General features: G+C 36.1%; 1 protein-coding gene across 1 annotated transcript; it reads right to left on the reverse strand.

Moving 5' to 3' along the window:
• Nucleotides 1-16,200: 16,200 nt before the first annotated feature.
• LOC114175260 (uncharacterized mitochondrial protein AtMg00860-like) lies at nucleotides 16,201-16,605 on the reverse strand. The gene has a single exon (XM_028060039.1). It carries the CDS (start codon nucleotides 16,603-16,605, stop codon nucleotides 16,201-16,203), a length of 405 nt encoding a protein of 134 aa, XP_027915840.1.
• Between the last annotated feature and the right edge of the window lie 654 nt (nucleotides 16,606-17,259).

A 17,259-nucleotide genomic window follows, 5' to 3' on the forward strand; every position in this document is an offset into this window, starting at 1 on the left:
TAGTATTTCTTTTATTTTGATTCTGTTTTTATTTATTTTATTTATTTATTTAATTTAATTTAATTTTATTTTATTATTATTATTTTTATTTATTTTACGCATATACGTTTAATATTGTTTGTTATTTGTAGTCTTTAGTTTTATTTTAATATATTTCAAGCAAAGTTCTATTTTTGTTTTGATTAAGAATTTCTTTTAAGAAATTTTTTGAGACTAGTTTGGAAACTCTGTCTAGGAAAGACTTGGTATTTAAGTTGTCCACTGTGACACACCTCTCTTTCCTGGGAGTAGACCCAACGACATCTTAACTCATTTCTTTCTTGAAATCTTTCTCCAAAACAAGAATAAGAAGAAAAAAAAAACACACACAGGGAAACACTTTCACTTTCAGGTGGACTGCATAGTGCATGACTCGGGCCAATCCGGGTCAATTTTATCAACTTGATTCAGAACTTGAAAGGAACTTGCGTAAATCACGTAGGAGACTTAATCTCAGGTGTTCTACTGAAGGAACACCATCATCATCTGAACCTACCACTGAAAGTGTACCATTAGAGTCACCTCCAATGATTAACATATCTTCTGATCCATCACCTGAACCAGAATTTCAAGAAGATAGAATGGAAGAAAGAACAATAAGAGAGTTGGCTTCACCGGATGCAACAATTACACAAAACATGTGCATCCAATATCCAGATGGAGAATGTGAGCTTAAGTCTGGGTTAATCCATCTTTTACCCAAATTTCATGGATTAGCAGGAGAAGACCCGTACCATCACTTGAAGGAATTTCATGTTGTTTGTTCATCCATGAGACCTACAACAATGACAGAGGAACATATCAAGCTTAAGGCTTTTCCATTCTCATTGCAAGATGCCGCTAAGAATTGGTTATACTGCCTTCCGCCAGGATCCATCAATACCTGGGAGACTCTGAAAAGATTATTTCTGGAAAAGTTTTTTCCAGCATCTAGAGTTGCTGCTATTCACAAAGATATTTATGGGATAAGGCAACAAGAAAGAGAAAGTCTTCACGAGTATTGGGAAAGATTCAAAAAGTTATGTGCTTCATGTCCTCATCACCAAATAAACGAGCATCTCCTCATTCAATACTTTTATGAGGGATTGAGTATCATGGATAGACAAATGATAGATGCTGCAAGTGGAGGGTCATTGGTGGACAAAACGCGAACAAATGCAAGACAATTGATTGAAACTATGGCGTCGAACCATCAACAATTTTCCACAAGGAGTAATTCTATAACTCTATTGAAGGGAACCCATGGAGTAGAAGTTTCATATGTTGCAGATCACAAGAAATTAGAAGGGAAGTTGGATGACTTGGCAGCCATGGTAAAGACCTTGACAGACTTACAGAAAAAGCCTATCCCTTCTACTTTATGTGGAATTTGTGCTTCTACTAATCATCCTACAGATGCTTGTTCTATGTTAAAAGAGACATGGACGTTAGACAATGAACAACCTCAGGCATGTGCTGCAAACATCTATGGCAATAATAGACCACCTCGGCAGCATTACAACCATGATTTGTCCTCCAACAAGTACAACCCATATTGGAAGGAATATCCCAGCCAGAAATGGGGTAATCAACAGCCTCAACACCAATAAGTCTATGTTCCACCTCAACAGAGGCAACAATCACAACCAGCGGCAACCTCTGGTGATTCAAACATGGAGGCAATGATGAAAATGATGGCTGACATGATGAAGGGACAAATCAATGAGTTGAAACAAACGATGGAAGCAACCAATCAAAACTTGCAGAACCAGATTGGACAAATGGCAAATGAGTTAAATCAGATGAAGTCCCAACAAGGCTCGAGCAATTTGCCTGCACAAACTGTAATCAACCCGCGAAATGTAAGTGCTATTACTTTAAGATCGGGTAAGCAAATACAAGGTCTTGTGGATACCCAAGAAGATGAAGATAAGGACAATGAAGTTGTACCTAATAATGAAAGAGGAAGATTAGATGAAGCAACACAAGCAACATCTAAGATGCCTGCACCCAGTGATAACTCCAGGTTGGTATCCCCTAATACTTCCTCTGAAAATCCTTCTCCTTATTCTCCTCCTCCTCCCTATCCAAACCGTTTGAAACCAAAAACTAAAAAGATGGAGGAGCTAGACAAAGAAATCCTGAATACTTTCAAAAAAGTGGAGATAAACATCCCTTTGTTGGATGCTGTGAGACAAATTCCTAAATACGCCAAGTTTCTCAAAGAATTATGTACACATAAAAGGCGTATTATGGACAAAGAGGTAGTGAACATGGGAAGAAATGTCTCTAGCTTAATTAAGAAGCCTGTAGTCAGAATGCCGCAAAAGTGTAAGGATCCAGGTATGTTTTATGTTCCTTGCATTATAGGAAGTACTAAGTTTGACAATGCTATGTTAGATTTAGGAGCTTCCATTAATGTAATGCCTTTATCTATTTTTACTTCACTTCATCTTGGACCTCTTAAGTCTACTGGTGTGGTCATTCAATTGGCCAACCGTAGCATAGTTAACCCTGCAGGTGTGCTAGAAGATGTGCTTGTCCGTGTGGACAAGTTAATTTTTCCTGCAGATTTCTACATCTTGTATATGAAGGATGATGAAGGAATGAGTTCAACCACAATCATCTTGGGAAGACCATTCATGATGACAGCACGTACCAAGATAGACGTGCATGCAGGATCCTTGACTATGGAGATAGGAGATGAGAAGGTGCAGTTCAACGTGCTAGAAGCCATGAAGCACCCAATTGAAGATCATTCTTTGTTTTGTATTGATTTATTGAGTAATGTAGTAAACAATTATGCTTTTGGACTTTTGGACGCTTTATTTGGTTTTTCTTCTTCTTTGGATTTTTCTTTTTCGAATATTTCGGGCTCAATTTTAGACGAAGAGAAAATTGTAAAACAGGTGATGTTGAGGACGCGGTGTCACTATTTGATACCTCTGTGGCGTCCAAGTGTGATGCTGAGGTGGCTGAAATTACCTTAGGCAGTAAAATGTTGCCATCTGTGGAACAACCACCCACTTTGGAGTTGAAACCTTTACCATCTCATTTGAAATATGTTTATCTTGAGAGGGATGGGAAACTCCCTGTTATTATATCTGCCTTGCTTACTGACGAGCAGGAACAAAAGCTATTGCAGGTTATCAAAGATCACAAGCGAGCAATAGGCTGGACTTTGGCATATATTCTTGGTATTAGTCCTTCTTTCTGCATGCACAGAATACTCTTGGAGGAGGATGCTAAGCCAGTAAGGCAACCTCAGAGGAGACTGAATCCTCAGCTGATGGAGGTTGTGAAGAAAGAAGTCACCAAGTTGCTACAAGCAGGTATTATATATCCTATTTCTGACAGCACTTGGGTGAGTCCTGTACATGTGGTCCCCAAGAAATTTGGGATCACCGTGGTCAAGAATGTGAAGAAAGAGTTGATTCCTACTCGTATTCAGAATAGCTGGAGGGTCTGTATTGATTATAGAAGACTAAACCAGGCCACCAGGAAGGACCACTTTCCTTTACCATTCATGGACCAGATGTTAGATCGATTGGCAGGTAAGTCTCATTACTGTTTTCTTGATGGATTCTCTGGGTATTTTCAGATTTGTATTGCCCCAGAGGATCAACATAAGACCACTTTTACTTGTCCATTCGGTACATATGCTTATAGGAAAATGCCATTTGGCCTTTGCAATGCTCTTGGAACATTTCAGCGATGTATGATGAGTATTTTTACAGATTTGTTGGAGCATTGTATTGAGGTTTTTATGGATGATTTTAGTGTATATGGTTCATCTTTTGATCATTGATTGTCTAATCTTGCTAGAGTCTTGGAGAGATGTGAAGAAACTAACCTTGTTCTAAATTTTGAAAAATGTCATTTTATGGTGGAACAAGGTATAGTTTTAGGTCACGTTGTTTCCAAGAATGGTATATTTGTAGATCCTGCTAAAATTGATATTATTTCACAATTGCCTTACCCCTCTTCTGTGAAAGAGGTTCGATCTTATCTTGGACATGCAGGCTTTTACAGGAGGTTTATCAAGAACTTCAGCAAGATAGCCAACCCTCTCTCCAACTTGTTGCAAAGGATGTAGTATTTGACTTTGGAGAGAGGTGCAAAGATGCGTTTGATACATTGAAAAGGCGCTTACCACCACTCCTATCATCCAGCCACCTGACTGGGCATTACCGTTCGAGTTGATGTGTGATGCATCAAACTTGCAGTAGGAGCGGTGCTTGCACAAAAAGATGGGAAGCTATCACATGTGATATATTATGCTTCCAGAACGTTGGACACAACGCAGGCTAACTACACCACGACTAAGAAGGAATTATTGGCTGTTGTATTTGCCTTGGACAAATTCAGACCGTATATACTTGGTTCCAAGGTAATTGTTTATACTGATCATGCAGCATTAAAATTCCTTCTGAAGAAAGCAGATTCAAAACCAAGGTTGATCAGATGGATGCTACTGCTCCAAGAGTTTGACATTGAGATTCTAGACAGAAGTGGAGCACATAACTTGGTAGCTGATCTCTTAGCAGGATTGAAAATGGAGAAGATAACATTCCTATTAAGGATGACTTTCCTGATGAAGTCCTCCTAGCATTGACTGTTGTGAAAGGTATGTTTCCTGAACCTTGGTTTGCTGACATTGTTAATTATTTGGTTGTTTCTGCTATTCCTCTTTCCTTCTCCAAATATGAAAGAATCAAGCTAAAAAGTGAGGCAAAATACTATATCTGGGAAGACCCAATCTTATGGCGCATTGGTAGTGACCAAGTCATAAGGAGGTGTGTTCCAGATATCGAAATACCTCATGTGCTTGAGTTCTGTCATTCGTCTCCTTTTGGTGGACATTATGGCACACAAGAACAGGTAGGAAGGTGTTGGATTGTGGATTATATTGGCCTACTATTTTTAAAGATGCACAGAGGGTATATGAAAATTGTGAGCAGTGCCAAAGGCAGCCAGGTCCATTTCAAGAAGGGATGAAATGCCTCAACAACCCATGTTGTATTGTGAGGTATTTGATATTTGGGGTATTGATTTTATGGGTCATTTTCCTCCTTCTTTTGGGTTTTCTTATATTTTGCTTGCTGTAGACTATGTCTCCAAATGGGTGGAAGCCATAGCTACAAGGACTAATGATTCTCGAGTTGTTATGAGTTTTGTCAGGTCTAACATTTTCTGCAGATTTGGGATACCACGAGCCATCATCAGTGACCAGGGGACTCATTCTGTAATAGGCTACTTGAGAACATGTTGAAGAAGTATGGGGTGACACATCGCATTGCTACACCATATCACCCCCAAACTAATGGGCAAGCAGAGATCTCTAACAGGGAGATTAAAAAGATACTAGAGAAAGTAGTGAAGCCTAGTCGAAAGGATTGGGCCACAAGATTGGATGATGCACTTTGGGCACATAGGAAAGCCTACAAACACCTATAGGTATGTCACCTTTCAGGGTGGTTTTTGAAAGGCTTGTCATCTACCTGTGGAGATTGAACATCGGGCCTATTGGGCCGTGAAAGCATGCAACTTGGATTGGAAGAAGCAGGAATGAGCGAAACTTCAGTTGCAAGAACTAGAGGAGATTAGGCTTGCAGCCTATGAAAATTCAAAGTTCTACAAAGAGAAAACCAAGAAGTTCCATGACCAAAAGCTTGTGGCTAGAAAGGATTTCAAGGTAGGCCAGAAGGTGTTACTATACAAATCCAAGCTTGGTCACATGAGTGGTAAGTTGCGTTCTACTTGGGAAGGACCATACATTGTTACAGAAGTCTTCCCTTATGGAGCAGTGGAGATCAAGGAGAATCTTCAGCAAGAACTTTTAAAGTTAATGGGCATCGTCTTCGGATATTCAATGAAAATCAAGATATGCTGAATAAGACGATGGATTGGATGAACTTGACTTCTCCCTCATACCTTCCACCTTGAGGAGGTAAGTACACTTCATACTTTTTCTTTGCATTTTATACATATTGAATACATTGAGGACAATGCATGGATAAAGTGTGGGGGTGTGGGGAGATTTCCCCCTTTTCTGTTTTTGTTTTCTATTTGTTTTGTTTTTCCTTTTCTAATTTAAAAAAAAAAATGTTTCTGTTTTCAATAAAACATATTGACATTGGATTTTTGGATTGATTTACTAATTGGAACGATCATAATTCTGGAAAATAAGAGTCATGTGCTATGAATGGATTGTTTCTGTGATTTACTAATTGAGTTGATTTGAGAGTTTTTGGAATAAATCTTTTGTGAAAGAGTTTTTGACCTTGTGAGTTTTGAGCTTTATTGTAAGGATGAACTACCGCGTGTCATTCCTATTTTCTTGTGTGATTTGCTCATGTCTTGTTGGTACTCAAATGTTTAGCTTGATTCTGTTGTTTTGCATCTTAGTGAACATGCATGATTTGATATGACTGAGGCATTTCTTGTTTTTAGCTACTTAGCCAAATAAGCTAACCATGACATTGATCCATTGGTAGCCCCTTGAGCTTAAACCTCTTTTTCTGTTTTGAGCATATTGTTAACCTTAAAAAGAAAAAGACCATGTTTGTCCTTAGGGAGAAAGAAGGAGCTAGTGGATTATGTTGAGATTGGTTGAGGAATAAAGTGTGGGGGTGTGTATTTCCCCCACAAAGTTGTAAAAATGGCAAAGGAAAATAATTGTTGATGACAGAGTGTTGAAATGAAAAATGATTGCTGTCTGAAAAAAAAACAACAAAGAAAAAAAAGGATTGTTTTGAAACTATGCTCCATAACTCTTTTCCTTACTATTTCAAACACACGAATCCTGAAGTTTTCCTACCTTGCCTTGGCCTCATTATACCTGTGAAAGTCTCATGATTTTTGAATGCATGTTTTCTGGAAGCTGTGAAATTAGAGTCTTGCTAAGCATTGAGAGTGTTTACTTGCATGGGTATTTGAGTGAAAACACAAGCCAAAACACTTGAGCAAATCTTGGTGAGAAATATATATTCAACTTGGTGTTTCTCTTTCATATTTGATTATCTTGTAATTCAAAGATTAACTCATGTGTGAAAAACAGAATTCTATCCATTTGTTTGTGCATGACAACAAGATTTCTAGAAGATTGATCTGTTTCCATTGGTATTCATTTCTTTAATCCACTGAAAATATGGAATAAAAGACCTCAAGAAAAAGTTTTGAAATGTTCAATTTTGCCCAGGAGTGCAAAAGGATAAGTGTGGGTGTGTGATGAGTTCAAATTTTTGCCCTCATTTAATATTTAAATTTGGGGATTTAATTGAATTTTCTGTGCTTAAAGATTGATTTAATTAAGATTTGTGATTATTGGATTTATTGAGTAAGTTTGTAAAGTGGCGTAAAAATTGATTTTAGTTGCATAAAATATTATTGGATATTCTAACATTTGTTAATGCAGCTGGAATTTATTTTTGGTCAATTAATAGTGTGATTTTGAAATATTCAAAGTTACAAAATAAGTCCAAAATCAAGAAATTCTGAAAAAGAATAATCAGGAGCTAAATGCACCCCCAGATTTTATTTGCACACTCCTCCCTCAAGTGGACCACAAAAACCTGTTCTGCACCCCCAGTTTTCACTAAGTTGCACCCCTCCTACCACTTAAACTCCACTCAACCAGATCATGCCATGTGGCAATCCCCACCTCTTAAAATTAGCCAACCAAAGCAAGCCACGTGGCAACATCCTTGCACTAACAAGCTGTCCAATGGAAGGCTGCCACGTCATCATCTTCATCTCCCAAAACCCTAACCCTAATTTTCTCCTCTCCTTCCATCCACCATGGCAGCCGCCGCCGCCATCTCCACACCACGACCCTCCATTGCAGATCTGCGAAGCACTTCGCTGGAGCACCAACACCTTCAGCAACGCCGTCCGTTCACGCACCTGTCTTCGCCAGAAAGAAGCACCTCGATGGAGCAGCCGTGCCATCACGAGGGAGAAGAGAAGAGTGTGAGAGAGAAACCCTAGTTCTGGAGAGAGACACTCTGCGCCACTGTCAGGCTGCTATTGGACAGTCAAACTGGTCAACTCTGGTCAACTGGTCAAAGTATGCAGTCAACTCTGGTCAAACTGTAAATATGGTTAAATGAGAGGGGCAGAATTGGAAATTGGACAGGAATTAAGTTGCTAATTAATTAAATAAAATAAAAGATTTTAGCAACTAACAGATAAAGCCCAAAGTCCAGTGGAAGCCTATATAAAGAGACTTAAGGGAGCAGAAGAGGGGACTGAGAATTTACAACTTACAGCTAGACACTTAGAACTCTCTGGTTTTGGCAGATACCATCTCTACCACATCTCTCATTCTTTCTTTATTTTCTTTCCTCATATCATCATGTATTCCATCAAAGCCATGGAGGGCTAGCTTTTAGGGTTGATTCCACTGTAATTTCTTAAATGGATTCTGAGGTTAGAGAATTATATGTTTTTGTTATTTTGATTATTGTTGTGGTTTTTGTTTATCTATGTCCTTTCTTCTTAATCGAATAGAAAATATGATTTTAAATCTACATACATGCTAATCATATGAGTTAAAGGTTTTAAATTAAATTGAGACTTTAATTTGATTTTGTTTAGAACTTTCATTTGATTAATAAGTTTTTGCCAATAATTGAGACTTGATTGATTAGAGGTAATTACTTTAACTAAAATTAGTCAAGACTTTACTTTGATTAATTAAGTTTTCTATTTGGTAAAGAAACAAAGGAATAGACATGATTAGGTATAGTAAAATTAATTGAGACTGTACTTTGATTAAATTTACTATGGACAATCTAAACAATCCTCACTTTTAATTGAAACTGTACTTTGATTAAAAGTGAGGATGCAACAAATGAATTGAGTCTTTACATTGATTTATTTGTAAATCAACACAATAATTAATTTAACAATAATCTCTAGATAACCAATTAAGAATCTTATTTAGAAAAAGCAGTGGAATTGACCTATTTTACTATTAGTGTGTTTACAATCTTCCGTGTCATTTTCTTTGCACATCAAAACCCCCCTATTTTTATAGTTGCTAGTTTTAAATTGCATTTTTGAGAATCAAATATTTGAGATCAATTCCGTATTCGTTGTGAGACGACTCAGGGTTATCTTAACCCTAACTATTTTCTTCACTACAAATTGGCAATACTGAAGTTGCTAAAGTAATGGTAATTTGATCGCTAACGATGCGATATCAATATGTTAATGAAAAAAAAATATGCTCACATTTGAATATTTTATTATTTTTTAATATTTTTATTTATAATATATTTTTCTTCGCATGAGAATGTTTATATTCTCAATTTAAGGTAATAGAACAAAATTATTTACTTATTATTATTATTATTATTAATTATTTTGTTTAATCTGAAGAATTCTTTTGTTCATAAAAATAATTTTCGTTATTTTCAACTATTGAGTATATATGTTGATATTTGAAAAGTTTCTTAGTTTCTAAGATATTTTTCATCTTATCATACTTTAATATATACATTTGATTTCCTTTTGTGCGATTCTTTGATAGTTCTCAAATTAATTCTAAAACACACATTGTTAGTTTTTTAATATTTTATTTATTGTTTATTTCCATCATGTAAAAAAATATTTTGATATATTCTATCTAATTATTTTTTTATTTTATAATTCATTATTAATCATACTGTAATTTTTTCACTTTAAATTATGTTTGAAGTGGTTAAAGTTATATATATATATATATTATATATATATATATATATATATATATATATATATATAATGATATTAGGAATAGTATATGATAATTCACTACAAGAAAAAACATGAAATAGTGACTGATTTAGTCATTAACCCATATCAGTCACTATTTTTCGTCATTCGTGGTAGTAATTGATTTATTGTCTGAATCAGTGATTAAATTAGTGACGATTCAATGATCGAACTGGTACTTGATTTAGTAACCAATTTAATCACTAATTTATTGTAATTTAATGACAAACTTTTGTTGTCACTAATGATATTTCTATTTATTTTAACCACATTCAAACATAATTTAATAATTAGTTCTCTAAGGTATTTTTCATCTTATCATACCTTAATTATACATTTGATTTCCTTTGTGCAATTTCTTTCAATAGTCTCTCAAATTATTTTTAAAACACACATTGTTAGTTTTTTAATATTTTTATTTATTGTTTATTTTCATCATGTAAAATAATATTTCGATATATTCTATCTAATTATTTTTTTATTATAATTCATTATTAATTATACTGTAATTTTTTTCACTTTAAATTATGTTTGAAGTGGTTAAAGTTATATATATATATATATTATATATATATATTATATAATGATATTTAGGAATAGTATATGATAATTCAGTACAAGAAAACATGAAATAGTGACTGATTTAGTCATTAACCCCATATCAGTCACTATTTTTCGTCATTCGTGGTAGTAATTGATTTATTGTTTGAATCAATGATTAAATTAGTGACGATTCAATGATCGAACCAGTACTTGATTTAGTAACCAATTTAATCACTAATTTATTTGTAATTTAATGACAAAATTTTGTTGTCACTAATGGTATTTTCTATTTATTTTAACCACTTCAAACATAATTTAATAATTAGTTCTCTAAGGTATTTTTCATTTTATCATACCTTAATTATACATTGATTTCCTTTGTGCAATTTCTTCAATAGTCTCTCAAATATTTCTAAAACACACATTTGTTAGTTTTTTAATATTGTTATTTATTGTTTTATTTTCATCATGTAAATAATATTTTTGATATATTCTATCTAATTATTTGTTATTTTATAACTCATTATTAATCATACTGTGATTTTTCACTTATTGTATAAATAAATTTTATTTACTACAATATAAAAATTTAATGTAATTGTTATGAATATTTATTTGTCACTATCCAACATATATTGAAGTTCAAAATATACAAAATCTATGTCAAAATTTATTATTATGTTTATTATTTGTTCTTTGTGTCATTTGATCCAGTGATGTATTATACTTTTATTAGTCTATAAAAAAAGATTCATTAGAATTTAAAATATTGAAGTAAACAAACATTTAAAATATATTTTAATTTGAATATTTGTTTTCTTTTTATATTTTTTTGAAATTTTTTTAATTTATCAACTAAGTTTCATCAATGTTGTAGTTTGCAAATTTATAAATGTTTTGGTTCTCATGAAATTTTATTTGGTATTCTAATCAAAATGTAGACAATTATAATTTATTTTCAAAGTATTTGATATGGAAGAAATAATCATCCTCCTAATATTGAATATTTGATAATATTATGTTTTTCTTTACCCGTAATTTTTTTTTCTTTTATAAAAATTATATTGAAATAGTTAGAAACGGGTACGGGTATGGGTACGAGATTATACCCGTTACCCGTTGGGGATGGGGATGAGACAAAAGTTTAATACCCGTTGGGTTTGGGTATGGGGATGAGGATGAATTTTTTATGCGGGGATGGGTATGGGATAACGAAACCCGTCCCCGCCCGGCCCCGTTGCCATCCCTAATCTTAAGTGTTTGATGAAGATTGACGAAGATCCTCTTGAAGATTAAGTTTAAGTGTGTTTAAATCTGTAAATAACATGTTAAATGCAATGTGTTAGTGTTATATACAACAAGCAATTGATAACCATCGCAAAAGAGAAAACCACACACACAGAACATACAACAAGCAAAGAGTAAGCTAGAGTAGAAAATGATTTGTCATACAGTTACATACACTTTCATAGTCCAAAATACATATATCAACCAATCATGTTATGACTTTCAAACAATACACTAAGACTCAAGACACGACTTATCCAGATACATATATTAGTCGGATTCAGCGGATGCATGCACTTGTGGTGACTTTACTACTCTACCGAGCTGTTCTACCGAGTTAATTGTTCCAGTGTTTCATCCCCACACACAATGTTAGCCCTTAAAGTGTTCCAGGCCTCCTACTACTCTTACCACTTGAGTCAGTACACTCCTATGTGAGACTAACTAACTCTTTAGAGTGTCAGGATGCAATCCTTACCTTGAATCCTTACTAAATTATATAATGAGGCACCACCATGAATTCCCACTAACAAAGGTCATAGAATTATGTCCTGACCAATTGAGGCACCACCATGAGATCTCACCAGAGATTCATGGAATTACGCCCTAACCAATGAACACCACCACGAAACTATCGTGGAATTACGTCCTAACCATACCAACAACATGTTCCATTAATCAATATAACATTCATGCTCATCCCAATTCCATGTCACTTTTATAACCAACCATGTTGGCAAAGCAAGCTTGAAGCAAAGAAGTGATGAAGCCATGCGCATGAAGATCTTAAGTGTTTTAATGAAGATTGATGAAGATCCTCTTAAAGATTAAGTTTTAGTGTGTTAAATCTGTAAATAACATGTTAAAGTTAGTTATAATCTTGTTGGTAGGTTATATCACATAGGTTAGTTAGATGTCTTGTGTGCCTTGTATGTCTCTTTTAATCTGTTAAAATGGGTTTTAACAGGTTAAAAGGCTTGCTGTATATAGTTTCTTGTATGAATGCATTCAGTCAGTTGAATTATTTTTCAATCGATTGATTTCACTTAAGTCAGATGAAATCAACTGATTGTACGAAAAATTCAATCGACTATTTTCACTTAAACTAGACTATATAAGTTGTGTTTTCGCGAGCATAGGCACAAAATTTTGTCATTCATCTCTGGAAAGCTCTGTCTCTCTGCAATACACAACTGCAACTCGTGTTTTGAAGATTTTGGTTGATCTTGGAGGCATTTTGGCTTGTGAGTAGCTTGAAGAACACATGTATGGTTGGCTAGGGACAACCACCATCAAGTTTGGATGTTCTTGAGCCTCTAGGTGGTTTGCCTGATGTGATTTCAGGTTTGTAAGTGTGATTCTTGCAGGTTGTGTGTCTAGATTTTTATGAGTCAAAAATCTTGTGTGTTTTGTTGTTCAAAAGTGTAATCTTGGTGTGTGATTTGTAAAATTTTTGAATATAGTGGAAACCAGACTCAGGTTGTCCTGGTAAACTGATGTAGCTCTGTGATTGAGTGAACTAGTATAAAAATAGTTGTGCATTTCTCTTTCCCTCATCTCACTCTCTTTGAAACTCTTTAAAAAATCAAGAAAACCAAGCAATTTGATCTTTGGTGTGATTTAATGCGTTCTTGTGTAATCTGAGGCTATACTCACCATTTTAAAACTAACAAACCATTCCATACTCATTACATGCTAAGATCATGCCAACTCATCATTCACAACCCATAAACCATTTACACATGCATATTCACTTATCTCATGCTTTAACATAGCAATCCAACCAAACATGTGGGAACACCCAAAGACAAAGAAGGAAACAAAACCCAAACATTTTCAGGCGAGCTCTTTTCGCCTAGGCGAGAGCTCAAAAAGAGGAACAATAATGCCATCACGTCCTCTTGCTTAGGCGAGACCTCCTCACCTGAGCGAGATGAGTTCTCGCTGAAGATTGGAACTGGTTGCCTGAGCAACAGTTCGCGCAACACTTGGGAGGGTTTTCTGATTCTCTCTTCGGCGAGCTCCACTCGCTTAGGCGAGGTTATCAGATTTCCTCCATTGTTCACGCGTACAGTAACCAAAAATTTATTCAAATAGCACCCAATACATTATCATACCATCATAAGCGCCACACAAACATCAGAAACACATAACATAACTAAAAATGAGCCTAAAAGATAAAAAGACGTGAAACCCTAGCTTCCCTTACCTGGAAAGAGCTAGCAAAGTACTTCGACACCAAGCAGCAAAGCACGACAACTCTAAGAATGGATTAGTGAGCTGTACAAAAAATAACGGAACAATTTTAAAATAGGCTTACTACAAAACCCTAACTAGAAATATGAAAGATATGATTAGAGGGGAGAGGTATGAGCTGGAGAGTAAGAGAAGTAAGAGCACTGATTTTTGAAGTAGGCAGAAATGAGGGGGTTAGGCTGCCTTAGGTGGTTTGGGCACCCCAATAGGCCAGCCTTAGGCCCAACAGATTTGGGACAGCCCTTAAACATTAGGACAATTTAAAGTGGGCCTTACATTCTCCCCAAAGAGAAAAATTTTCGACCTTAAAAATGAAGGCTTACCAAGAAAATAGATGTGGATGTGACTTCCTCATATACTCCTCCAACTCCCAAGTAGAGTCACTCTTCCTCTGATCACAAATGACTTTGACAAGACTGACCGGTTTTCCCCGACGTTCCTCAACTCGACTATCCTCCAAAGCAACAGGTGGTATTTCCATAGTAAGGTCCTCCCTGATCTGTACATCTTCTGCTTCCAACACATGAGATGGGTCAAAGACGTACTTCCTCAATTGTGACACGTGGAACACCGGATGGAGATTTGCCAATTGAGGAGGCAAAGCAATCTCATAAGCCACAGGCCCAATCCTCCTCGAGATCTGATAAGGGCCAATGAATTTAGAAGAAAGTTTCTTCGAGCGGAGAGCCCTTCCACACCAGTGGTTCAAGTCACCCTCAAGAACACATGATCTTCAGTCACGAATTCCAAGGGTCTCCTTTTGCGATCCGCATAAGCCTTCTGCCTACTCTAAGAAGCCTGCATCCTGTCTCTCACCATCCTCACTTTCTCAATAGTCTGTTCCAATAACTCTAGCCCAACAAGCATTACTTCCCTATCCTGATACCAACACAAAGAAGTCATACATTTCCTGCCATAAAGAGCTTCATATGGCATCATGCCAATGCTCGCATAAAAGTTGTTGTTGTAGGTGAACTCTATCAAAGGTAGGACTTCATCCCAAGCACCCAAATAATCCAGCACACATGTCCTCAATAGGTCATCAAGCAACTGAATCGTTCTCTCTGACTGACCATCAGTCTGGGGATGATAGGTTGAACTCATGGTTAGTTTGCTACCCAAAACACTCTACAAGTCTGCCAAAACTGGGAAGTGAACCGCAGATCTCTGTCTGATACTATACTCGACGACACCCCATGCAATCTCATTATCTCCTTAATGTATAATGGGCCAACTTGGCCATAGGCATCCTCATATTCATTGCCAAGAAATGAGCACTCTTGGTCAATCGGTCCACTATGACCCAGATCGTATCATGCCCTCTAAAGGTTCGTGGCAAATGGGTCACAAAATCCATAGCGATGCTATCCCATTTCCACACTGGTATCTCCAAAGGCTGTAGTATCCCACCGGGTCTTTAATGCTCTACCTTTGCCTTATGGTATGTCAAACAAGCCGATACAAACTGAGCTACATCCTTCTTCATACCCTGCCACCAGAAGGTTTCCTTATGATCCTGATACATCTTAGTCATGCCAAGATGCAAGCTAAGATGACTTTTGTGCCCTTCCTCAAGGATTAACCTTTTCACCTCGGCGTCATTTGGTACACACACACTGCCCTGGAATCTTAGTATACCATTGTTACCTAAGGCAAAATCCTTCGTTTCATCTGACTCAAGCTGTTCCACCACTCTTTTCAAATTGGCATCCAACAATTTTCTTTTTCTAATAGAATCCAAGAAGTCACTAGATATAGTTAGGGTACTACATCTAATGAACTCTGACCCCAACTCCACCTACAGCTTCATGTCCCTGAATTTCTCTAGTAGCTCCACCTCCTTGATCAGAAGGTGTGTAGTATGCACTGTCTTCCTACTCAGGGCATCTGCCACCACATTTAATTTCCCCGGATGATATAGAAGAAGCTCGAAATCATAATCCTTCACGAATTTCATCCACCTCTTTTGTCTCATGTTCAACTCCTTCTGATCAAATAGATACTTGAGACTCTTGTGATCACTGAACACACGAAACTAGGCACCATAGAGATAATGCCTCCAAATCTTCAAGGCAAACACAATAGCTGCCAACTCCAGGTCATGAGTGAGATAGTTTCTCTCATGCACCTTAAGTTGCCTCGAAGCATACGCCACTACCTTCTTCTCTTGCATCAGCACACAACCTAGACCAAGATGAGAGGCATCACAGTAGACCTCAAAGGGTTTACCAACATCAGGGATCACTAGTATCGGAGCACTCATCAACCTTCACTGAAGCTCTTGAAAGCTCTCCTCACACTTATCCATCCAAGTGAAAGGTTGGTCCTTCCAGTAAGCTATGTCAGCGGCACCACTATCTTGGAGAATCCTTCTATGAATCTCTTATAGTAGCCAGCTAAACCCACGAAGCTTCTGATCTCTGTTGCTGACTTGAGACTTTCCCACTTAGCCACTGCATCAACCTTCGTCGGATCCACCACTATTCCCTGGGCAGATATCACATGTCCTAAGAATTGCACTTCATCCATCCAAAATTCACACTTGGATAACTTAGCATATAATTGTTTCTCTCTCAGAATACTAAGCACCAATCTCAGGTGTTTTGCATGTTCCTCCTGAGTTCTGGAGTAGATAAGTATGTCGTCTATGAAGACTACGACAAACTTGTCCAAGAATGATCTGAAGATCCGGTTCATGTAGTCTATAAACACAGTCAGAGCATTGGTCACACCAAAAAGCATAACCACGTACTAGTAGTGGTCGTATCGAGACCTGAAGGTCATCTTCTGCACATCATCTGCTGATAACGCTGTTGTTGACGCGATCAAATTAATACTACTGAACTATAGCAACTTTAGTATTGCTAAGATAATAGTTAAGGAAATAGAAAGGGTAAAGTTAACCCTAAGTCGTCTCCCAATGAACACGGAATTGATTTTTAACAAGTTAGTTCTTATAAAATCTATACAAAACAGTTAGTCAAATAAAATAATAAAAATATGGGAGGATTAAGATAAACAAGAAAGAAATAGAAAATATAAAAAGAGATAAAAACAATTGTAAAGAAAATATATTGATTCCATTGCTTTTTAAAAATAGATTCATCATCGGTTATCTAAAGATTATTGCTTAATTAATTATTGTTGTAGATTTACAAATTAATCAATGTAAAGTCTCAATTAATTTGTTGGCTTTCTCACTTTTAATCAAAGTACATTCTCAATTAAAAGTGAGAACTTTTAGATTATCCACAATAAATTCAACCAAAGTACAGTCTCAATCAAATTTTACTATGTCTAATCATGTTTATTCTTTTATCTCCTCACCAAATAAAAAGCTTAATTAATCAAAGTAAAGTCTCAATTAATTTTCGTTAGAGTAAATACCTTTAATCA

This window comes from Vigna unguiculata, chromosome 3, assembly GCF_004118075.2.
Source record: "Vigna unguiculata cultivar IT97K-499-35 chromosome 3, ASM411807v1, whole genome shotgun sequence".
NCBI classification, from domain to species: Eukaryota; Viridiplantae; Streptophyta; class Magnoliopsida; order Fabales; family Fabaceae; genus Vigna; species Vigna unguiculata.

Coding starts and splice junctions, on each gene's coding strand:
- LOC114175260 (XM_028060039.1), bottom strand. CDS start 16,605: ATGCTTTTTGGTGTGACCAATGCTCTGACTGTGTTTATAGACTACATG.